Below are 25,296 nucleotides of genomic sequence, written 5' to 3'. Positions count from 1 at the left end.
GACCTAGTTTTTGACCCCCACCTGACCCAGATTTAAACTTGACCTATAGATCATCAAGATTAACATTCTGACCAAGTTTCATTAAGATATGGTCATAAATGTGGCCACTACAGTGTTAACAAGCTTTTCCTTTGATTTGACCTGGTGACCTAGTTTTTGACCCCAGATGACCCAATATTAAAATCGTCCAAGATTTTATTCAGGGTAACATTCTGACCAAGTTTCATTAAGATTGGGCCAAAATTGTGACCTCTAGAGTGTAAACAAACTTTTCCTTTGATTTAACATGGTGACCTAGTTTTTGATTCCACCTGACCCAGATTTAACTTTGACCTAAGGATCATCAAGATTAACATTCTGACCAAGTTTCATTAAGATATGGTCATAAATGTGGCCTCTAGAGTGTTAAGTAGCTTTTCTTTGATTTAATCTGGTGACCTAGTTTTTGACCCTACATGTCCCAGATTCAAACTAGACCTTGAGATCATCAAGATTAACATTCTGACCAAGTCTCATGAAGACATAGTCATAAATATGACCTCTACAGTGTTAACAAGCTTTTCATTTGATTTGACCTGGTGACCTAGTTTTTGACCCCAGATGACCCAGTATCAAATTCGACCAAGATTTTATTGAGGGTAACACTCTGACCAAGTTTCTTTAAGATTGGGTCAAAATTGTGACCTCTAGAGTGTTAAAAAGCTTTTCCTTTCATTTGACCTGGTGCCCTAGTTTTTTATCCCAGATGACCCAATATTGAACTCCTTCAAGATTTTATTGGGGGTAACATTCTGATCAAGTTTCATTAAGATTGAGCCAAAATTGTGACCTCTAGAGTGTTAACAAGCTTTTCCTTTGATTTGACCTGGTGACCTAGTTTTTTAACCAGATGACCCAATATCAAACTGGTCCAAGATTTTATTGAGAGTAACAGTCTGACCGTGTTTCATTAAGATTGGGCCAAAATTATGACCTCTGGAGTGTTAACAGTCAAATTGTTGACGACGACAGACGGACGACGGACACAGGGCGATCACAAAAGCTCATCTTGACTTTGTGCTCAGGTGAGCTAAAAACTGGATTAAAAAAACAAAACAACAACAAGCGGGCCATGATGGTCCTATATCGCTTACCAGAGTTGATCTGGCCTACTAACCTAGTTTTTGACCCAATATGACCCAGTTTCGAACCTGACCTAGAGATCATCAAGAAAAACATTCTGACCAAGTTTCATAAAGATTGGTTCACAACTGTGGCCTCTAGAGTGTTAACAAGTATTTCCTTTGACCTGACCAGGTGACTAAGTTTTTGACTCATATGACCCAGATTCGAACTTGACCTAGAGGTCAGCAACGCAAACATTCTCATGAGTTTCAAACTTAAACTGTGGACTCTTGAGTGTCAACAAGATTTTCCTTTGATCTGGCCTACTGACCTAGTTTTTGAACCAATATGACCCAGTTACAAAACTGACCAAGAGATCATCTATACCAACATTTTGATTAAGTTTGATATAGATTGAGTTATAACTGCAGCCTCTTAATGATAACAAGTGAATGAAGTATTGCCATGCAATACAAAGTCCCCTACTGGAAGGCACCTAATTTTCTCTACTGCAGTATAACATAATGAACTGATATCTGTCAATGATGTATAAACAATATTGTACTATACATACAATATGTTATAACAAAACATTTGGATTAAAATTTATATATATAAAAACCTATAGTTGTTTTCATATGGAATTTTTTTGGCTGATTATAAAAATGTTATCATGTAAGTTATTTATAGTAACAACAAAGGGAAATTAATTTAAAAAAAAAAAAAAAAAAAAAAAAAAAAAAAAAAAAAAAAAAATCTATATAATATAAGTCCACAAGAAACTCTTAACCAGGTAGAGATAGGTCAAAATACACCTAAAAATTGGATGTAACATGCATGCTGTACCACAGAAAAGTGGTCTCGATTTTTCTCTACCGCCAGTAATAAAAAAGTTACAATAAAATCTATTTATAGTAATAACAAAGGGACGTAATTCTAAAAACAAGGGTGCCTCATGGTGGTGAACATTTGGTCCAAGTTACATCAAAATCCCTCCATGCATGAAGAAGAAATGTTCCGTACAAAGTCATTCTTGAATTTGACCTTTGACCTCTAAATATGACCTTGACCTTAGACCTAGGGACCTGGTTCTTGCGCATGACATGTTGTCTCATCCAGGGGAATATTTGTGCCAACTGATATCTAAATCCCCGCTTTGCATGACAAAGTTATAGACAGGACAGGAAAAAAATCCTCTTGACCTTTGATCTCAAAATGTGACCTTGACCTTTAAGCTAGGTACTGGGTGTTGCGCATGACACGTCGTCTCATCATGGGAAACATTTATGCCAAGTAATATTGTAATCCCTTGATGGATGACAGAGTTCTGGATCGGACAGGGAAAAAACCTTATTGACCTCTGACCCCCAATTGTGACCTTGATCTTTGAGCTAGGTGTCTGGGATTTGCGCATGACACGTCGCCTCATCATGGGGAACATTTGTGCTAAGTGATATTAAAACTCCTTAATGAATGTCAGAGTTATGGACCGGACACGAAACAGACCCTGTTCATGCTATGTTAACATTTGACTGCTAAGTGTGACCTTGACCTTTGAGCTAGGGGTTTGAAAGTTGTGCATGTCACATCGTCTTATTATGAGGTACATTTGTGCCAAGTAATATTAAAATCCCTTCATAGATGGAGAGTTATGGACCGGACAGGAAAAAGCCTTGTTGACCTTTGACCTCCAATTGTGACCTTGACCTTTAAGCTAGGGGTCCAGGTTTTGCGCATGACACGTCGTCTCCTCATGGGGAACATTTGTGCCAAGTAATATTAAAATCTCTTCATGGATGGGAGAGTTATGGACCGGACAGGAAAAAAGCCCTGTTGACCTTTGACCTCCAATTGTGACCTTGACCTTTGAGCTAGGGGTCCGGGATTTGCGCACGACACATCATCTCATCATGGGGAACATTTGTGCCAAGTAATACTAAAATCCCTTCAAGGATGGGAGAGTTGTGGACCGGACAGGAAAAAAGCCCTGTTGACCTTTGACCTCCAATTGTGACCTTGACCTTTGAGCTAGGGGTCCGGGTTTTGCGCATGACATATCGTCTCATCATGGGGAACATTTGTGCCAAGTAATATTAAAATCCCTTCATGGATGACAGAGTTATGGACCGGACACGAAATTGCGGACGGACGGACGGACGGACAGACGGACGGACGGACAGACAGACGGACGGACAGACAGACGGACGGACAGACGGACGGACGGAATGACGGAAAAGTGCATTCCTATAGTCCCCGAAACTGGTTTTCAACCAGTAGGGGACTAACAAGCTTTTCCTTTGATTTGACTGAGAGACCTAAATTTTTGACCCCATAATTATAATCGAGATTCAAACTTGACCTAGAGGTCACCAAGACAAACATTCTCACCAATTCTCATGAGTTTCAAACTTAAACTGTGGACTCTAGAGTGTTAACAATATTTTCTGATTTCAAGCTTACTGACCTAGGTTTGGACCCCACACGACCCAGTTTCAAACCTGACCCAGAATTTCATAAAGACTGGGTCACAACTGTGGCCTCTATACTGTTAATAAGCTTTTTCTTTGATTTGACCGTGTGATCTAGTTTATACCCCATATAACCCAGATTCAAACTTGACATAGAGGTCATCAAGACAAACATTCTCACCTGCAATTCTCATGAGTTTCGAACCAAAACTGTGGACTCTTAGACTGTTAACAAGGTTTCCTTTCATCTGGCCTTCTGACCTAGTTTTTGACCCACATTATAACCCAGTTTCAAAACTGACCTAGAGATCATCAAGACAAACATTCTGATCAAGTTTCATAAAGATTGGGACACAAATGTGGCCTCCAGTGTTAACAAGGCAAATGTTGACGGACGACACACAATGCGAGACGCCGGACAATGAACGGTCACGATAGCTCACCTTGAGCACTTCGTGCTCTGATGAGCTGAAAACACAAAAAAATGTTACTGTATGACAAGTAATTATGAATTATTTCATACATTTAGTAATGTTATATACATTTGATGATAACTTTCTAAATTTGAAGTAAATATCTAATGGCTGAATTGCGAGCATTGGATATCTTTAAATGCCAACTGTCATAATTACCGTATCATTGGTTTGGGGATTTTAAATATGGATATCAATATTTGTTCATTTTGATAACTAGTTTCCTTATCATGCTGGACATGACTGATTTTGCCTTTGCAACCAGTGTAGATCATGATCAGCCTTACTTACTGCTGCACATCCATGCAGTCTGATCATGATCTGAATGTTCGCCATTCAGTCAGTATCCTTTTGGTATGCACCCCTTTTAACAGTTAATGGTACTGTCCAAATCGAATGGACAAGTTCATTATAGAAATTTAGGAGTGTAACGGTTAAAACTACTAAACAGTAAACTGTTTAACTATGAAAATGAGCTGCATCTATTTCTCTGTTGGCAGAAAGATGGCCATCTGTAAGCATATATTTGGATCCTCATTATTACTTCAGATGTCAACATCAGACAACAGTTTATAGTTCATGGTATAATGTAGTCTAAGATGACTTGAGTTTAAAATCATTCAATGTTTAGTATGTTAGCTCTTTAATTTTTATCTTTATTATCGGCATGTTAACAAAGCAGTTTTAAGTGTTAGCTAAAATTTCTTTCAAAATATTGCTCATTTTCTCAATTTTGAGGAATTAAGGGACCGTAACTCTGGAGATAATATTCTGAAGTGGATTGTTATCAAACCTCATCTATATTTTACAGTATCACATCTTCTGTAAGTGCATACTCAAAATAAACAAGAGCTGTCACTATTGGTGACAAATGCCCCCGAAGTTACTAAGGCCCAAGAATGCCACAGTTGTATTTGCAAAAAGATCACATATCATTTTGTGACCTTGACCTAAGAGGCCTTGGTCATAAGTGTGACACATCTTCTCAATATGGTAAACATTTGTGTCGAATTATTTTCAAATCCCTTGATAAATGGCAGAGTTATGGACCAGACAAGAAACACCTTTGACTTCTAAGTGTGACCTTGACCTTGGAGCTAGGGGTCTGGGTCTTGCACATGACACCTCATCTCATTATAGGGCACATTTATGCCAAGTAATTTCAAAATCCATTCATTAATGGCAGAGTCATGGACCGGACAAGAAACAGCTCATGACATGTCGTCTCATTAAGGTGAACATTTATGCCAAGTAATTTCAAAATCCCTTAATGAATGGCAGAGTTATGGACTGGACACGAAACATACCCTGTTAACCTTTGACCTCTAAGTGTGACCTTGACCTTGGAGCTAGGGGTCTGGGTCTTGCTCATGACACGTCGTCTCATTATGGTAAACATTTATGCCAAGTTCTTTCAAAATCCCTTCATGGATGGCAGTGTTATGGACCGGACACGAAACATACCCTGTTAACCTTTGACCTCTAAGTGTGACCTTGACCTTGGAGCTAGGGGTCAGGGTCTTGCTCATGACATGTCGTCTCATTATGGTAAACATTTATGCCAAGTTCTTTCAAAATCCCTTCATGGATGGCAGTGTTATGGACCGGACACGAAACATACCCTGTTAACCTTTGACCTCTAAGTGTGACCTTGACCTTTAAGCTAGGGGTCAGGGCCTTGCACAAGACACTTCGTCTCATTATGGTGAACATTTATGCCAAGTTATTTTAAAATTCCTTTATGGATGGAAGAGTTACAGCCCAGACAAGAATTTACTGGACACACGCAAGCAAGCACAGACGGACGGACAGTGCGATATTAATATGCCCACCTTCGGGGGCATAAAAATAATACTAGTTCAGTAATTCAGCAGACTCTGTCAATCTTTTTGCAGTTTGCATGAATTTAAGGGCCATAACTCTGAAGATGCCAACCCATTTTGGCTGGTTATCGAACTGACCTCATTTCATAATTTGAAATATTTCAAGGGCCATAATTTTAGAGATAATATTCTGAAACTGGCTGGTTATTGAACTTGATCCAGATTTTATGGTGATACATTAACTGTGTAATTATGGTGACACTGAAAACAACAAACTAGTAAATGAATGGACACTGTCGATTTTAGCAATCAGTACCAGTTCAAGAGTCATAATTCTAAAGATACTGGTATGAAGTAGCTGGTTATTAAACTTGACCTAGATTTAATGTATGGTTGCCATCAAAGAAAATTTGCTCTATTTATTTAATGGACATTAAAAGGCTATAAATCTAAAAATACTGTTCAAATTGGCTCATCATTGACCTCAACCTATTCAGTGAAGCAACATGGTTTAGTCCCACAAATACTGGTCAAGAGCACATTTTCAGTAAACATGCTTTAAGCAAATTAAATGCAAACAAGAGTCTGTACAACACGAAATGCCCCCTTGATGCATTCAGTAACTGCACAAGGAACAGAAATTATTTGGTCACTGTGCGCTGGACATTTGATGTACTGATCTCAAATCAATAATCAAGGGTCATTTAGAAGTCGTAAGTGACCTCAATATCAAATTTGATTTTAGACCAAAGCATTCTCTAGTTATTTGGCAAAAAAGTTCTATTTGACATTTGACCTACTGACCTTAAAAGCAATAAGGGTCATATGCTGGTAATGGCCGATCTCCCTATCAACTTTATGATCCTTTGCTGGTCATGATCAACCTCCCTATTAAGTTTCATGATCCTAGGCCGAATTGTTCTCAAATTGTTGTCCAGAAATGGTTTAACTGTTCCAGATCACTATGACCTTTACCTCTGACCTACTGGCCTCAAAACCAGTAGGGGTCATCTGCTGGTTATGATCAACCTCCCAATCAAATCATGTTCCATGGCTAAAGCGTTCCCAAGTTATTGTCCAAAAATGGTTTAACTGTTCCGGGTCACTATGACCTTGACCTCTGACCTACTGACCTCACTATCAATAGGAGTTATATGCCTCCTTATCAACTTTCATGATCCTAGGCCAAAGTGTTCTTGAGTTATCATCCGGAAACTGTTTAACTGTTCTGGGTCACTGTGACCTTGACCTTTGACCTACTGACCTTAGAATCTATAGTGGTTATTTGCAGTGCATGGCCAACCTCCCTATCAACTTTCATGATCCTAGGCCCAAGTGTTCTTGAGTTATCATCCAGAAACTGTTTAACTGTTCCGGGTCACTGTGACCTTGACCTTTGACCTACTGACCTTAGAATCTAGTGATCATTTGCAGTTCATGGCCAACCTCCCTATCAACTTTCATGATCCTAGGCCTAAGTGTTCTTGAGTTATTATCTGGAAATTGTTTGACTGTTCCAGGTCACCGTGACCTTGACCTTTGACCTACTGACCTCAAAATCAATAGTGTTCATCTGCAGGTCATAAAAAACCTCCAAATCAACTTTCATGATCCTAAGCCAAAGCATTCTTGAATTATCATCCAGAAACCTATTGGCCTAAGGACCAACAGACCCACTGACCAACATCTGCAAAACTATATACCCCTCCTTCTATGAGGGATTAGGCATATAAAACTGCCACATTTGTGAGTGTTCAATGTTGTTAAGTCTCTGAGATGAAAACCTGGAATGGTGTCAGTATCATGCTGTATTTTAGGGTACCTTAAAGCACTAAGTGTCACATCAGCATCTACAAACAAGAGGACCATGATGGTCCTGAATCGCTCACCTCTTCCCATATGACCCAGTTTTGAGTATGACGTCATTTTTTCTATTATTTGACATAGTGACCTAGTTTTTGAGCTCATGTGACCCAGTTTTGAACTTGACCTAGATATTATCAAGATAAAAATTCTGACCAATTTTCATGAAGATCCATTGAAAAATATGGTCTCTAGAGAGGTCAAAAGATTTTAATAATTTTAGACCTACTGACCTAGTTTTTGACCGCAGTTGACCCAGTTTCAAATTTGACTTAGATATCATCAAGATGAACATTCAGACCAACTTTCATACAGATCCCATGAAAAGTATGGCCTCTAGAGAGGTCACAAGGTTTTTTTATTATTTGACCTACTGACCTAGTTTTTTATGGCATGTGACCCAGTTTCAAACTTGACCTAGATATCATCAAGATGAACATTCTGACCAATTTTTATGGAGATCCATTCACAAGTATGGTCTCTAGAGAGGTCACAAGGTTTTTCTATTTTTAGACCTAATGACCTAGTTTTTGACCGCACATGACCTGTTTCGAACTGGACCTAGATATCATCAAGATGAACATTCAGACCAATTTTCATACAGATCCCATGAAAAATATGGCCTTTAGAGAGGTCACAAGGTTTTTCTATTATTTGACCTACTGACCTAGTTTTTGATGGCACATGACCCACTTTCAAACTTGACCTAGATATCATCAAGATGAACATTCAGACCAATTTTCATACAGATCCCATGAAAAATATGGCCTCTAGAGAGGTCACAAGGTTTTTCTATTATTTGACCTACTGACCTAGTTTTTGACCGCACATGACCCATTTTTTGAACTTGGCCTAGATATCATCAAGGTGAACATTCTGAACAATTTTCATGAAGATCTTATGAAATATATGGCCTCTAGAGAGGTCACAAGGTTTTTCTATTTTTAGACCTACTGACCTAGTTTTTGTCCGCACATGACCCAGTTTCGAACTTGACCTAGATATCATCAAGATGAACATTCAGACCAACTTTCATACATATCCCATGAAAAATATGGCCTCTAGAGAGGTCACAAGGTTTTTCTATTATTTGGCCTACTGACCTAGTTTTTGATGGCACGTGACCCAGTTTCGAACTTGACCTAGATATTATCAAGGTGAACGTTCTCACTAATTTTCATGAAGATCTTGTGAAATATATGGCCTCTAGAGAGGTCACAAGGTTTTTCTATTTTTAGACCTACTGACCTAGTTTTTGATGGCACGTGACCCAGTTTCGAACTTGACCTAGATATCATCAAGGTGAACATTCTGACCATGTTTCATGAAGATCTTGTGAAATATATGGCCTCTAGAGAGGTCACAAGGTTTTTCTATTTTTAGACCTACTGACCTAGTTTTTGAAGGCACGTGACCCAGTTTCGAACTTGACCTAGATATCATCAAGATGAACATTCTGACCAACTTTCATAAAGATCCCATGAAAAATGTTACCTCTAGAGTGGTCACAAGCAAAAGTTTACGGACGGACGCACGCACGCACGCACGGACGCACGCACGGACGGACGACGGACGACGGACACCGCGCGATCACAAAAGCTCACCTTGTCACTTTGTGACAGGTGAGCTAAAAAAGAATAATACACGTACATCAAACCTTTCTGATTGGGGCCTCAATCCTCTTGTTTTATTGGGAAACAAAACTAGAGTTGTCACAGGAGTGATGAATAATACCCCCATAATATGGCCTTGTCACAGAACTAAGCCAATGTCAAAGCCAAACTTGCTTGACCTTTGACCTACTGACCTCAAAATCAATAGGGGTCATCTACTGGTCATGAGCAACCTCTCTATTAAGCTTCATGATCCTAGACCCAAGCATTCTGAAGTTACTGTCCAAAAACTGTTTAGATGTTCCGGGTCAGTGTGACCTTGACCTTTGACCTACTGACCTCAAAATTATTAGGGGTCTTCTGCTGGTCATGACAAACTTCCCTGTCAATTTTCATGATCCTAGGCCCAAGCTTTCTCAAGTTATCATCCTGAAACCATTAAACTGTTTCGTGTCATTGTGACCTTGACCTTTGACCTACTAGCCCCAAAGTCGAACTTGACCTGAATTTTATTATGTTACACCTCTATACAAAAATTTATGATCGTAAACCCAAGCGTTCTCAAGTTATCATCCGGAAACCGTTATGGGTCACTGTAACCTTGACCTTTGACCTAATGACCTCAAAGTCGAAACTAACCTGTATTTCATGATGCTACACCTGTGTACCAAAACTTATGATGCTAGGCCCAAGCATTCTCAAATTATCATCCGGAAACCGTTTAACTGTTTTGTGTCATTGTGACCTTGACCTTTGACCTACTAACCTCAAACTCGAACTTTACCTGTATTTTATCATGTTACACCTGTGTACAAAAAATTAAAATCCTAGTCTTTCTCGAGTTATCATCCAGAAACCGTTAAACTGTTACGGGTCACTGTGACCTTGACCTTTGACTTACTGACCTCAAAGTCAAACCTGACCTGTATTTTCTGATGTTACACCTGTGTACCAAAAATTAATAAAATTGGTCAAGGCTTTTGTGAGTTATTGTCTGGAAACCATAAAAACGAACAGACGGACCATCTGTCCGACCTACTGACAAGCTCACTCCTATATGCCCCTCAAAACTTTGTTTTGCGGGGGTATAATGATTAACATAAATGAAATGTTTGGCAAAGAACTTATACATAAACAAGAGGACCCTGTATTACTCATTATACCTTGCTCTTACCCTAAATACCAATATTAGCATCTCAATTGCACAAAATTTCTTTTAAACAAACATTCTGACAAAAGAAACAAACAAATTCGATGAATTGGTATCCTCCACCAAAAGGGTTTGTGGTGAGGAATGGCAAAAAAATATATCCGGCAAAAAGTTAAGGATGTTACTAAGAAGCAAATAATTTCATTAGTCAAAATCAATTGAACAGAAAATGAATGTTTTAAGAGTACATAATAAATGTATGTTATGTTGATCCGGACTAATGAAATTATTTTGAATGGAATATGTTTACTGTAATAGCTAAGCTTTTAGAATTAAATGGAGTTATTTGAAATGTGAGCTTGAAATGTAACTAGAATGAAATATTGTCTTTGTGTAGTTTGGCACCAAGTATTGCTATTTAACAAGTTCATGTACATTTGAACTTAAAAGAACAGATATCTTTAAGACAGCACAATCAAGTAAGATATCTTGAACATGGCTGGCGGCTGGGTGGGTGCATGATCGGGGTGGTGGGCATGACTGGCTGAAGCAGCCAGGTGGGGAAATGGTACAACTTTGCTTGTTGATAAATATTCATGGAAAGTTTGAAATAAATTTAAAACTAGAAAATGCTTTTGTAAAAAAGCGCATGTCTCCCCCAATGCAAAGTCCTTTAGGCAAGAAGTCAATAGGGGTCAGGAGCGAAAGTCAAAGAGACACTGATGGTTGGCTGCAATAGGGATCATCTACTTGGCATGTCCAGTCATCCCGCTAAATTTCAACACTCTTGGCCTAGTGGTTCTCAAGTCACAGTTCAGGCTCCTGTGACCTTGACCTTTGATCAAGTGACCTCAAAATAAATAGGGGTCATCTACTCTGCATGTCCAATCATCCTATGAAGTTTCAACATTGTAGGTCAAGTGGTTCTCAAGTTATTTCCAAAAAATGATTTTACATGAACAGTCCACTGACCTTGACCTTTAATAGACTGACCCCAAAGTCGATAGGGGTCATCTACTCTGCATGTTCAATCATCATATGAAGTTTCAACATTCTGGATCAAGTGGTTCTCAAGTTATTGATCGGAACTGGTTATCAATGTTCAGGCCCCTGTGGCCTTGACCTTTAACGGAGTGATCCCAAAAACAATAGGGGTCATTTACTCTGCATGAACAATCATCCTATGAAGTTTCAACATTCTGGGTCGAGAGGTTCTCAAGTTATTGATTGGATATGGTTTTCCATGTTTAGGCCCCTGTGGCCTTGACCTTTAACACAGTGATCTTAAAATCGTTAGGGGTCATCTACTCTGCATGATCAACCATCCTATGAAGTTTCATCATTCTAGGTTAAGTGGTTCTCAAGTAACTGACCGGAAATGGTTTTCAATGTTCGGGCCCCTGTGACCTTGACCTTTCACAGAGTGACCCCAAAATCAATAGGGGTCATCTACTCTCCATGACCAATCATCCTATGAAGTTTCAACATTCGGGGTCAAGTGGTTCTCTAGTTATTGATCGGAAATGGTTTTCAATGTTCAGGCCCCTGTGACCTTGACCTTTGACGGAGTGACCCCAAAATCGATAGGGGTCATCTACTCTCCATGACCAATCATCCTATGAAGTTTCAACATTCGGGGTCAAGTGGTTCTCTAGTTATTGATCGGAAATAGTTTTCAATGTTCAGGCCCCTGTGACCTTGACCTTTGACAGAGTGACCCCAAAATCAATAGGGGTCATCTACTCTTCATGATCAATCATCTTATGAAGTTTCAACATTCTGGGTCAAGTGGTTCTCTAGTTATTGATCGGAAATGGTTTTCAATGTTCAGGCCCCTGTGACCTTGACCTTTGATGGAGTGACCCCAAAATCAATAGGGGTCATCTACTCTTCATGGCCAATCATCCTATGAAGTTTCGACATTCTGGGTTAAGTGGTTCTCTAGTTATTGATCGGAAATGGTTCTCAATGTTCAGGCCCCTGTGACCTTGACCTTTGACGGAGTGACCCCAAAATCAATAGGGGTCATCTACTCTTCATGACCAATCATCCTATGAAGTTTCAACATTCTGGGTCAAGTGGTTCTCTAGTTATTGATCGGAAATGGTTTTCAATGTTCAGGCCCCTGTGACCTTGACCTTTGAGGAGTGACCCCAAAATCAATAGGGGTCATCTACTCTTCATGACCAATCATCCTATGAAGTTTCAACATTCTGGGTTAAGTGGTTCTCTAGTTATTGATCGGAAATGGTTTTCAATGTTCAGGCCCCTGTGACCTTGACCTTTGACGGAGTGACCCCAAAATCAATAGGGGTCATCTACTCTTCATGACCAATCATCCTATGAAGTTTCAACATTCTGGGTCAAGTGGTTCTCTAGTTATTGATCGGAAATGGTTTTCAATGTTCAGGCCCCTGTGACCTTGACCTTTGAGGAGTGACCCCAAAATCAATAGGGGTCATCTACTCTTCATGACCAATCATCCTATGAAGTTTCAACATTCTGGGTCAAGTGGTTCTCTAGTTATTGATCGGAAATGGTTTTCAATGTTCAGGCCCCTGTGACCTTGACCTTTGACGGAGTGATCCCAAAATCAATAGGGGTCATCTACTCCTCATGACCAATCATCCTATGAAGTTTCAACATTCTGGATCAAGTGGTTCTCTAGTTATTGATCGGAAATGGTTTTCAAAGTTCAGGCCCCTGTGACCTTGACCTTTGATGGAGTGACCCCAAAATCAATAGGGGTCATCTACTCTTCATGACCAATCATCCTATGAAGTTTCAACATTCTGGGTCAAGTGGTTCTCTAGTTATTGATCGGAAATGGTTTTCAATGTTCAGGCCCCTGTGACCTTGACCTTTGACAGAGTGACCCCAAAATCAACAGGGGTCATCTACTCTTCATGACCAATCATCCTATGAAGTTTCAACATTCTGGGTCAAGTGGTTCTATAGTTATTGATCGGAAATGCTTTTCAATGTTCAGGCCCCTGTGACCTTGACCTTTGACGGAGTGACCCCAAAATCAATAGGGGTCATCTACTCTTCATGACCAATCATCCTATGAAGTTTCAACATTCTGGGTCAAGTGGTTCTCTAGTTATTGATCGGAAATGGTTTTCAATGTTCAGGCCCCTGTGACCTTGACCTTTGACGGAGTGACCCCAAAAACAATAGGGGTCGTCTACTCCAGCAGCCCTACAACCCTATGAAGTTTGAAGGTTCTAGGTCAAATGGTTCTCCAGTTATTGCTCGGAAATGAAGTGTGATGTACGGACGGAAGGACAGACGGACGGACGGGGCAAAAACAACCACTTCCTTAGCTCTGGACATGAGACTTGAGACCCCAACTCTAGCTGAAAAATAGCAAACCTCCAGTTTTTTGGATCCTGAACTTATCACATGTATGCTTTCTGACGAAGTTTAAAATCAAATTGAAAATATGGCTAAGTATTTTCTGTGCTATGACCTTGCTGACCTCAGGTGATTCAGATTTAGAATTCTTCTAAGCATAAATTCTGACTTTTTTTTATAAAGATCAGGTTGAAAATGTCATCTCTACCATGTTTACAGGTCTTTTTCTACAATCTGACCCACTGATCTTGTTTCAGAACTCAGGTAATCAAGTTTTGAACTGTATTTTATACAGAAAAACATTCTAACAAAATTTTATGAAGATCAACTAGAAAATGTGGCCTCCAATAGTGTTAACTTAGTTTTTATTAACAGACCTAGTGACTTAGTTTTTGACCTAACATTTAGACCCAGTTTCAACATTCTCTGAGATTTTATTGAGAGTAAGGTTCTGACCAATGTTCATGAGGACTGGGCCAATACTGGGTTTTAAAGTAAAATTATTTTACAACACACGGAAAACATACAGAGGGTTATCACAACAGCTCACCTGAAGTACTTCATGCTCATTTGTGCTAACTTTGTAAAACATTTATGCCCCAAATGATGGCCTGCTCCATTTCTTTTCCTGAGATCATTATCACCAAGACCTCTGACCTACTGACACAACCCCCACCCCACACTGCCAGAAGAAATAGGGGCAGTTGACTAAACACAGGTAATCATTCCATCAAGTTTAAGGACTGTATAACAAAATATTATTTCTTTCTTGAGTCAATGGCAATTTTCAGTCTCAATGTTACTATAAAGTTGACCTTTGACCTACTGGCCCCAAAACATTAAGGATCCACACCTGAACATAGGCAATCACCCTTACAGGCAAAGGATTTTTCACGAGGTCAATGTGGCCTTGACTTTTGACCTACTGATTCCAGAAACAATAGGGGTCATCTATTTATGAAGCCTGACCATTGTGAGAACAAGAATTCCCTAATTTTTTATCAACATAGGACACAGGTGCACCCACTTCCTGTCACTGTACATTGTTTCATGACTCTTGAAAAAAAATTATGACATATTCAACAGAAATTTTTGAGCATTTTATGTGTATTTTTCACAAAGTCAAGGATCATAATTCTGGTCTAGCTGAATTAAATCCCCAAAAGAAATCTAAGTGCACAACTTCACATGCTATACAACCAGCCACTCATCAGTGGGTAATCCCTAGACTGTTGAATTTCAAATTAACTTCAAACAAACCTACAAGTGTTATCGCAATATTGTTTGCAACTGATTTCTGGGTTTTTTCTCATTAACAGAAATTTTCAGAAGTAAAATCATTCAAGTCAAGTTCAGATTTTACCATTTTACTCATTCACAAGAATTATGATGAGTAGATACCCATTGGCCTAAAAGTTATCTGGAGCCCTGGTCAAGGGTCATAACTCTTGCTTTTTTCTGTGTAAGATCCCAATCAAAACCCCAGGTACACAACTTCACATGCTGAATAACAATACTGTGAGGTTTGATGACTCTGGGGATATAACCCCTCTTTTTTGAAGTGGATAGGGGGACATAATTCAGTCCAGCGTTTTGTTTTAGATTGTAATAAAAACAAAATGGCTAAACTTTTGATTAAATACTAAAGGTAAAATTCTTTTACTGCATCAGATAATTTTAAAAGCAATAGCTAAAAGAATGAATAACAGAAAACACATTGAGTTGCAATTTATATTCCAATATTATCCGACAGTCTCTCACATAATCCGGCCTGTCTATAAAACTAGGTTTAATCTGCAGTCAATAATCAAGCACAAAGTTAACACACTCTTAAATTCGAATTTTAACTAACAAAAACTTGAAACTTCTTGCAGACAGTACTTCAGCTCTCACTAGGTAAGAAATTCAGGATTATTAATCGAGCTTGGAATGTGGTTCAGAATCAATGAATTACTGTTGAACATATAAAATCTATATGAAGGTCCTCAAATGTAGTAGTTTGTTTATTACATTATCCAGTATATGACAGACCAATGAAATAACTAGGGTATACTGTAATAATTCTATTTATAGCCCGGGCGTTTATTAGAAACACGGTCGGCTCAGAAGTTAGGGATGGGCGAATATTAGAGACAAATCACCAGCAAACATTCAAAATCTTGATGTAATACTTATTTTCAAACATACCGGTGACTATAAGAAAGTAATGATGTGATAGTTGTACAAAAATCGATAACGGCCGTACTAGATCAGTACTATAACTGGCCAAGCTAAACTCAAACAAGAGCACCGCCTTGCGGTGCTGAACGCTCATCTGATTTTTTTGTGCATAGAAATATTGTCCTACCCTGATTTCTAATCTAAAAAGGGCCTCATTCTTGCAAAGCAGGATAGAATTATGTTCTGATGTACAGTGTCCATTATGATGGTGAAAAACTTTGCAAGTTTAAGCAATAGCTTTGATAGTTATGAGAAAAGTTGACTTAAACATAATACTCAACCAAGAAAATGATTTCTAAGTCCAAAAGGGCAATATTATTGCAAAGCAGGATGGAGTTATGTGCTGCTGTACAGGGTCAGCTTATGATGGGAACAAGTGTTGCAAGTTTCAAGCATAGCTTTGATAGTTTAAGAGAAAAAGTTGACTAACATAAACTAACCAAGAAATCTGATATTTTCTAAGTCAAAGGGCCATAAATCTTGCAAAAGCAGGACGGAGTTATGTTTCTTGCTGTACAGGGTCAACTTATGAGTGACAAGTGTGCAAGTTTTAAAGCAATAGCTTTGATAGTTTAGGATAAAAGCTGACCTAACATAAACTTAACCAGAAAACTGATTTCTAAGTCCAAAAGGGGCAATAAATCTTGCAAAAAGCAAGATGAGTTATGTTTCTTGATGTACAGGTGCTTATGATGGTGAACAAGTATTCCAAGTTTCAAAGCAATAGCTTTGATATTTAGGAGAAAAGTTGACCTAAACATAAAACTTAACCAAGAAATCTGATATTTTCTAAGTACAAAAGGGCCAAAAATCTTGCAAAAGCAAGATGGAGTTATGTTTCTTGCTATACAGGTCAGCTTATGATGGTGAACAAGTATTCAAGTTTCAAGCAATAGCTTTGATAGTTTAGGAGAAAAGTGACCTAAACATAAAACTTAACCAGGCAACGCGACGCAGACGCCGACGCCGACGCCGACAAACCGACGCCGACGCCGACAACCGCTCAAGTGATGACAATAACTCATCATTTTTTTTTTCAAAAAATCAGATGAGCTAAAAATACATGATTTAAATTTAATTTATTCTGTCATGAATATAGTATCAAGTATTTTTGTTCGTGATTCTGTCATTTTCAAGCAAATTTAAACAACACCCTATTGTTTTAGATCAACGTGCCTTGAATCCAATATTGATTAAATTTCCCTTGCGGGACCCCAGTCTCGGAATGCCAGATTAGTGACGTGACGTAATTACGAAAAGTGCGTGCCTTTGCATTAGCACATGTTTACCTGGGTCAATACACATTACAATGTTTATATGATATGGCGGCATGTGTGTTAGTTTCAGTTAAAGCAGCCATGAAAGGTTATCATGTTTATAAAAATAATCATCCTTTCGGAACTATACTGACATGCATATCTGAACTTGAAAACGAATACAGTGATAGTGCTATTGTTCGTGCAAGGAATGGACATTGAAATACTGTGTTCATATAAAATATTTGGAATTAAAGACAAGAAAAGTGATGTACAATCTTACATCAGAAGGGAAATAAGAAAACTCGCTGTTTAACTGATAAAAGGTAGGTTTTTTATTCTAAGATTCATAGGATGGGCGCTTATTAAATAACATCCTATTTTTGATTTTTTTCGAAAAAAAGGCCGTTTTTTTACAGAAAGTCGGGACTGGGCATTTATTAGAGCATGGGCTATAAATAGAATTATTACGGTATTTACCATCATCTTCTCCATCTTCCTGTATGTTATTTGGAACACTGTGTGGAGTTCTATGGTACAGGACACAGCTGCAAATCTTACAGTTCCATGGTATACAGTGACACCCTGTGGAAAGAATGAATGAATTGAACACTGTCTTCTGCTACATTATTTTCATCAAAAGAAATTATTTGTAAATTTTTATTGTTACTCTGTCAGAAATACCGTTAAAACTCGAATATATTACGCTAGCATGTATATTACGCACCCCCGATCTTGCATCAAAATCTTGGGAAAAATGCTTACATTGGAATATATTACGCATCAAAAAATCAGTCAGAAACCGTTGTTTACAAACTCAAAATCGACCATTAGCGGCATGCATAAAAAAGAGGAGGTTAAAAAAGCACGGCCAAAAATGTAAACACATGACAGTTGACAAAACTGTCGCACCCCTTTGAGAAAATGAAAAAAATTGTTAAAAAAAACTGTGTAATATATTCGAGTTTTTACGGTAAGAAGGCATCCAAGGCATCACAAACTGGATTTAAATTTCTTGTTATGATCTTGGCTGTAAAATCATGAATATATTGACGGGTTAAAACAAAAAAGGTAATAAGTGCTGATAATTTTATAAAGAAGGTTATGGTACTTTTTGCATTAAACCCTTATTATTATTATTATTATTATTATTACTATTATTATTATTATTATATGTCATGACTCACTCCATCATGACAGGTAACAATTCTATTTAGTATGAAACTTAGACTAGCCACTAGACTGATAATAAATATATTTCTACATATTTCCCTTTTTTGATGAATTCAATTTTATAGAAACAAAAGCCAGTCTATTTTAGAGATTTTCACAGAGAAATGATGTTGAAATTATCATAATAATATAATAAATTAATATGATGTTGGGCATATGATATAGACTGGCTCAGTTCACTATATTTAATCATAAAAAATGTAAAAAAGAAATATCACAGACTGGGAGCTAGTCTATATGAAACTAGAAAGACAAAACTGAGTCCAACAACATTTCTAGAGAGTTAATAATGATTTTTCTATGATTTGACCCTTCTTAGATCTGACCTTATTACATAAGTTCTATGTCAAGGTGACTCATTTTTTCTTTTACTGCTGATTTTACAAACAGAAGCATATGAGCAGATTTCATGTAAATCAAGGGGAAGATATTGCCCCTAGGGTGACAAGTTTTTCACAATTTAAATCATTATTGATGCAGATTTTGAACCCAGACAATCCACCATCAAACTTGACCAAAATATATTGTGCAAGGCCAAACATTTTGAGCAAGAGTCATCCAGATCAGGTAGAAAATGTTTTGAACCCAGATGACGTAGTCCCAAAAGTGACTGAGATTTCAAAAAGACAAAATCTTCTGACCAGATTTAATTCAGAGCAAGTAGATACGGATTTAAGAGTTAATAAAGTTTTTACATGACACAGTTTTAAACTTGACCTAGTTTTAATACAAACATTATCGTTCATTACGATATTTTTCATTTAGATCAGGTAGCAGCAGAAAATGTGGCAACCAGAGTGTTACTAAGCTTTTCACCTGATATGACCTATTGATCTAGTTTTTTGACCTTATATTACCTAGCATTAAGCTTATCATGTATTTTCAAAGGAAAACATTCCCACCAAGTTTCACTAAGATGAGATAAAATTGAGACTGGTAATTGTGGACGATAACTGAGACCTCTACAATGTGACGATGGAAGATGCTAACTGACTGAAGCCTGTTTATCTACGTACACTAAAAACTCCCCAATTTCCATTTATTAGAATAAATAAGGTAGTATGTATAATAATATGTATTATATGAATTTAGTGGATAGCTAAAACCAGCATCCAAAGTTAGCCCAGATAATATTCTTTTAAAAAAATCAGCCAGGTGTGAAGTAAAGTATTGAATTAACACTAATTATCATAATCCAAACACTAAGGTGACACCTGAGCTTGTCTGCTTGTATACTTTTTACATCTTTGTAATTGTTATTGTCAATGTTGCACAAACAATTACTGTTTTATCATACAGTGTGGATACAAAGAAACTTACCTAACCATTAACATCAGAAGTTGTTTTTTAACCTTTTTTTCTTTTCTATTTTTTTTACTGATAATCACTTGGATCTCAATCTCTGGTATGTGTCCAAAACCTGGGACACAAGGCAGTCTGAATGACAGCTAAATCCCCCACCACTGTTATGGATAGTGAAAGGGTAAACCTTTGACCTTTAGCTGTGACCTTGACCTTGAACTGATATGGCTGACTCATGAATTCTGCACAACATCTTGATGAGGTGATCATTTGACCCAAGTTTCATGAAAATCCTTCAAGGGGTTTAGGAGATACAGAGCTCAAACCTTTGACCTTGAGTTGTGACCTTGACCTTGAGTTGACATAGCTGACTCATGAGCTCCTGATGAGGTGATCATTTGATCCAAGTTTGATGAAAATCCTTTAAGGGGTTTTGGAGATACAGAGTGGACACAAAATGCAAGGCTCAAACCTTTGACCCTAAGTTATGACCTTGACCTTCAGCCGGCATGGCTGACTTATAAGTTCTGCACATCGTTTTGATGAGGTGATCATTTGACCCAAGTTTTATAAAATTCCTTAAGGGATACAGAGTGGACACAAAATGGAAGGCTCAGACCTTTGACCTTGAGTTGTGACCTTGACCTTGAGCCAGCATGGCTGACTCATAGGTTCTGCATATCCCTTTGATGAGGTGATCATTTGACCCAAGTTCAAATGAATCCTTCAAGGGAATTAGGATATACAGAGCAGACGCAAAATGGAAGGCTCAAACCTTTACCTAGAGTTGTGACCTTGACCTTGAGCCAGCATGGCTGACTCATGAGTTCTGCACATTGCCTTGATAAGGTGATCATTTGACCCAATTTTGATGAAAATCCTTCAAGAGGTTTAGGAGATATAGAGCGGACACAAAATGGAAGGCTCAAACCTTTGACCCTAAGTTGTGACCTTGACCTTGAGCTGGCATGGCTGACTAATGAGTTCTGCATATCGTCTTGATGAGGTGATCATTTGACCCAAGTTTTATAAAATTCCTTCAAGGGGTTTAGGAGAAATAGAGGGGACACAAAATGGAAGGCTCAAACCTTTGACCTTGAGTTGTGACCTTGACCTTGAGCAGACAAGGCTGACTCATGGGTTCTGCACATTGTCTTGATGAGGTGATCATTTGACACAAGTTTCATGAAAATCCTTCAAGGGGTTTAGGAGATATGGAGCAGACACGAAAGTGTTAGGGACGGATGGATGGAAGGAAGGATGGACAGACGGACGGATGGAAGGACAGAAGGATGGACGGAAGGACAGATGGAGACCATTCCTATAACCACCCTACACTTGTGGCGGGGGATTACCAAACAACCTTCTGTAATATCAACAGGATTCATTCAGTGCCCATGGGCAATATGCCTGCCAAGTATGAGGAGCAATCTCAAGATAAGGACAGGAAACAGTATTTGTACTAAGACTCACTGTGACCTTGACCTTAACCCATTGACCTCAAACCCAATACGGGTTATACACCAACCATGAGCAATGTACCTTCTAAGTTTAAGGCATTCTCAGTGAACAGAAACAATTTTGTACTAATATTAGTCACTGTAACCTTAACCTTTGACCCACATAATCTTAGGCTCAGTATGGGTCATCCACCACCCCTAAGCAATATGCTTGCCAAGTTTGATTATAGTTGTTCAAGGATCATCAGAGGAAACATTTGTTTTGCAATATCAGTTACTGTGACCTTGACCTCTGAACATCTAACATCAAGAGTCAGCTGCTGCCCATGAGCAATGGGCCTATCAATTTTGCAGAAGTAGTAAATTACTGAGCAGAGAATAAACTGCTAAAAGAAGGACAGACAGACCACCAACCTTAAAACACCTCTGAGTATAAGGTGAGAACCAAAAACTGCTAACAAGCAAATTCAGTTAACTGGTATCAGATAAAGGTTTCATTGCCTACAACAAGCACTAACAGTTTTAACAAGAGCTGTCTGTAAGACAGCATGCTCCACTATTCGGCAATTTGACAGTAAAATGAATTTATGTCTCAATAAGAGACCTCTACTTTAAAAGGAAGATACATCAAGATATAAAAAGACCCTACTACTCAGAGTGCTTAAAGGTCAAGTATAGAAAGGGGTACTGACATTCTTTATTTTGATGGAATTAAATTATATCAGAAAAAAACAGTCCAAGAAACTACATGCACATAAAGTATAAAGACTTTGCTTAATTCAAATTATATTTCTATTTATTTTTCATTTATTTTCATTTTATTTTATTTATTTATTTTATTTATTTATTTTATTTATCATTATAGAAGATGGTGATGATAAAGATACATTTTAAGTTTCAAGTCATTATCTTATATTGTACTAAAGTTATATCCAGAAAGCGAGGATTAAACCAAAACACTTTTAAGTATGAAAGGGACATAATTCTGTCAAAGATACAATTAGAGTTATGGGGTTTGTAACCACACATGCAGATGATGATTATAAAGAAATAGTTTTAATTTCAAGTCACTATCTTTTAAAGTACCAAAGATAATTTGTCTATAAACAAGGCTTTCGAAAAAAATTACATGAAAATAATTCCAAGTATAACACCTTGGTGACCTTGACCTTGGTTATAATGGGCCCAGCCCCTGCACATACTTTGTCTGTATGCTGGATAATGTTTAAGTGAAGTTACAGTAAGATATAAGTAATAGTAACAAAGATATGACAGAAAAACAAAAGTTGCCGAAAAACTTTAACCTTAAAAATAACCTAAGTATAACACCTTGGTGACCTTGACATTGGGTATAATGGGCTCAGCCCCTGCACATACTTTGTTTGTATGCTGGACAATGTTTATGTGAACTTACAGTAAGATATAAGCAAATGCAACAAAGATATAACAGAAAAACAAAGGTTACCTGAAAACTTTAACCTTAAAAATAACCTAAGTATAACACCTTGGTGACCTTGACCTTATGTATAACGGGCCCAACCCCAGCACATACATTGTTTGTATGCTGGACAATGTTTATGTGAAGTTACAGCAAGATTATAAGCAACAGTGACAAAGATATGACAGAAAAACAAAAGTAAGCTGACTGGCCACTTTAATAGTAAATAATAAAACTATCATGTTTTTACGAGTGTGTTGCCAGATTCTTTAAGAACATACTGTATAATTGGATAAATTCTCAGATGGTAAAGTTACAGAATTTGGAATTTGACATTAAGTGGCAGAAATATTAATGAATTCTCATTTTCCAAGTTGTGTAAAAATAGAACATGGTAAGAATCACTTGTTGCAGGTGAATAACTTCGCTAATTTTGCCGAATAAACTATAAAACGAATGTTAAAAATGTGGATTATATCCATGCATTAGTACTTTAATTACATAAATTATATATTACAATAGTCTTTTTAAGGACAACAAGACCTATCACATTCTCGCATATCAGATGTCTACCGTGGTTCCCCGGATGAACCTCTGGCACATTTCGCCGATATTTGTGGTTTGGTTACATTACAGGTAAAACGTTTCAGCCAATCAGCGTCATTTCGCGACAAAATGTAGCGAACCAATCAAAATCGTTCGTGATAAGCGTGACCGCGTCCTTTCATATCGATGCCGACTTACGAGGAATATTATTTTTTCAGGTGAATTTCTTAACATCGAATAACAGAAATAAATCTTCTTTATTAATCGCAATCATAAAATATCGCCTTTATCCATCGTTAGCAACTACCTTGCTTACATATTGTTTGAAATTTCAATTCGGCGTGCCAAATAGTGGCGAACATTGATTGGCTGAAACTTCTCCCGGTAGTAATTATGAGTGCGCATGCTCACCAAATAAACGACAGAAATAAATCAGAGGTTCATCTCGGGATTTTGACGAACATCTGATGGATGAGAATGGACCTATCACTAATGTTGATAAGTACCTCTAGTTAGCAGCTTATTGTCAGAGGAACAGGGGTATTGAAAACATGATATATTGCATTTGTATAATCTGTAAATTACATTTTTCCAGGAATCTGTAGATATTTTACTCCACGTCTTATACACGAATGCAACCTATACTTGTACGATTACGGTAAGAAATAAAAGTATACAGTAAGTTTATCTTTTTTTGTTATTTGCCCAAAATTTTATGAAGTATAAAGATGCTAAAGTAATTAAAACAAGAAATACAAGTACATGTACTCGCACAATAAGTACTACCAGTGTTGGCAATATTTATGTTGGAGGATATATAAGCGAATTTTGTCAATTCATGAAATACACTTATATTTCCACGTCGCTAACTTAACTGCTTATACAGTATTAATGCAAGTATTGGGCATATCTATTATCAGATTTAGTTGAAATAAGAATAATTTAGACTTAATATTAATTTCTCAGAGATTTCCATATAAAAACATGCAATAAAGACACATCTAAATCAGCTCGGTTACCATTATTATATATATATGATAATATACTCAATAGTGATCATCTGGATCTATGCTAACATTACAATAGCTGGTTTGTTATTCGAACTAATACAAGTCTGGATACAAAAAAAAGGACTGATACAACAACAATAGTGCAACACCTGTGATTTCATATGTGCTGCAAATGCCAAAGAACTAGTTATGGCAAAATAAATCTTTGTTTTTCATACCTTCTTGATTAAAAAACAAATAAACAGACATTGCTTTAATGATCTTTTATCTGGGCATGGTTTTGAAACCAGTTTTAGAAATTAAATGAAGTTTTATTCTAGCAAAGAGTTTACATCCTTAGTGACGTAAAGATAAACATAATATGATGGACAACACTCACGTTCTCTCATGAGACAAAAGCAAAGAGTTGTCAGCCCTGCTACAAAGAGAAGACAGGTCATTGTGATGATAGCTACAACTGACCCTGCTATCCTTGGCTCAGGAGTTTCAGGTGGTACCTCTGAAATATAATGAAAACACACAATAATTGATTGGGTATGCACAAAGTACCAACAGTCACAGGTTAGCTGGGTATGTCACATGTTATGCTAAAAATGCTAAGTAAGTAAATCGTAAATACTAATTGTGACTGGCTATGCAAACTGTAGTAAGCTGGGCAAGTGACATGTATTTACTACATATATCACAAATACAAACAGTGTGGCTGGGTATGTGATATATACAAACACATTTGGTTAGCTGGGTATGTGGCATATGGTATGGTTTATGACATATACAAACACCAGCGGTTAGCTAAGTATGTGACATACACTAACATCAGTCCCAGCAGTTAGCTGGGTATGTGAGATATACAAACACCAGTGGTTACCCGGGTATGTAACATATACAAACACCAATGGTTACCCTGGTATGTGACATATACAAACATCAGTGGTCACCCAGGTATGTGACATATACAAACACCAGTGGTTAGCTGAGTA

At 37.6% G+C, this 25,296-nt stretch overlaps 1 protein-coding gene across 5 annotated transcripts in view; it reads right to left on the bottom strand.

Annotated features, from left to right (window-relative positions):
- The window catches only part of LOC123529047 (uncharacterized), a 172,131-nt gene that overhangs the window by 15,688 nt on the left and 131,147 nt on the right, over positions 1-25,296 (bottom strand). For 4 of the 5 annotated variants that reach the window (XR_008366710.1, XM_045309232.2, XM_045309233.2 and 1 more), the window contains 2 exons: positions 24,696-24,815; positions 17,808-17,912 (listed from right to left, as the gene is read on the bottom strand). Coding sequence is in view for 4 of the 5 variants with exons in the window: in XM_045309232.2 (XP_045165167.2) it covers positions 17,808-17,912; positions 24,696-24,815 (225 nt within the window). In the remaining variant the exon portion in view is untranslated. Of the gene's footprint in view, positions 1-7,690; positions 7,719-17,807; positions 17,913-24,695; positions 24,816-25,296 lie in introns of all 5 variants that reach the window. The other variant, XM_045309236.2, reaches the window with a different exon arrangement.

The sequence above is a fragment of the Mercenaria mercenaria genome, chromosome 13, assembly GCF_021730395.1.
Source record: "Mercenaria mercenaria strain notata chromosome 13, MADL_Memer_1, whole genome shotgun sequence".
Lineage (NCBI taxonomy): Eukaryota > Metazoa > Mollusca > Bivalvia > Venerida > Veneridae > Mercenaria > Mercenaria mercenaria.
Note: the sequence above shows the minus strand (reverse complement) of the source record. Positions and strands in the feature narration are given on the sequence as shown.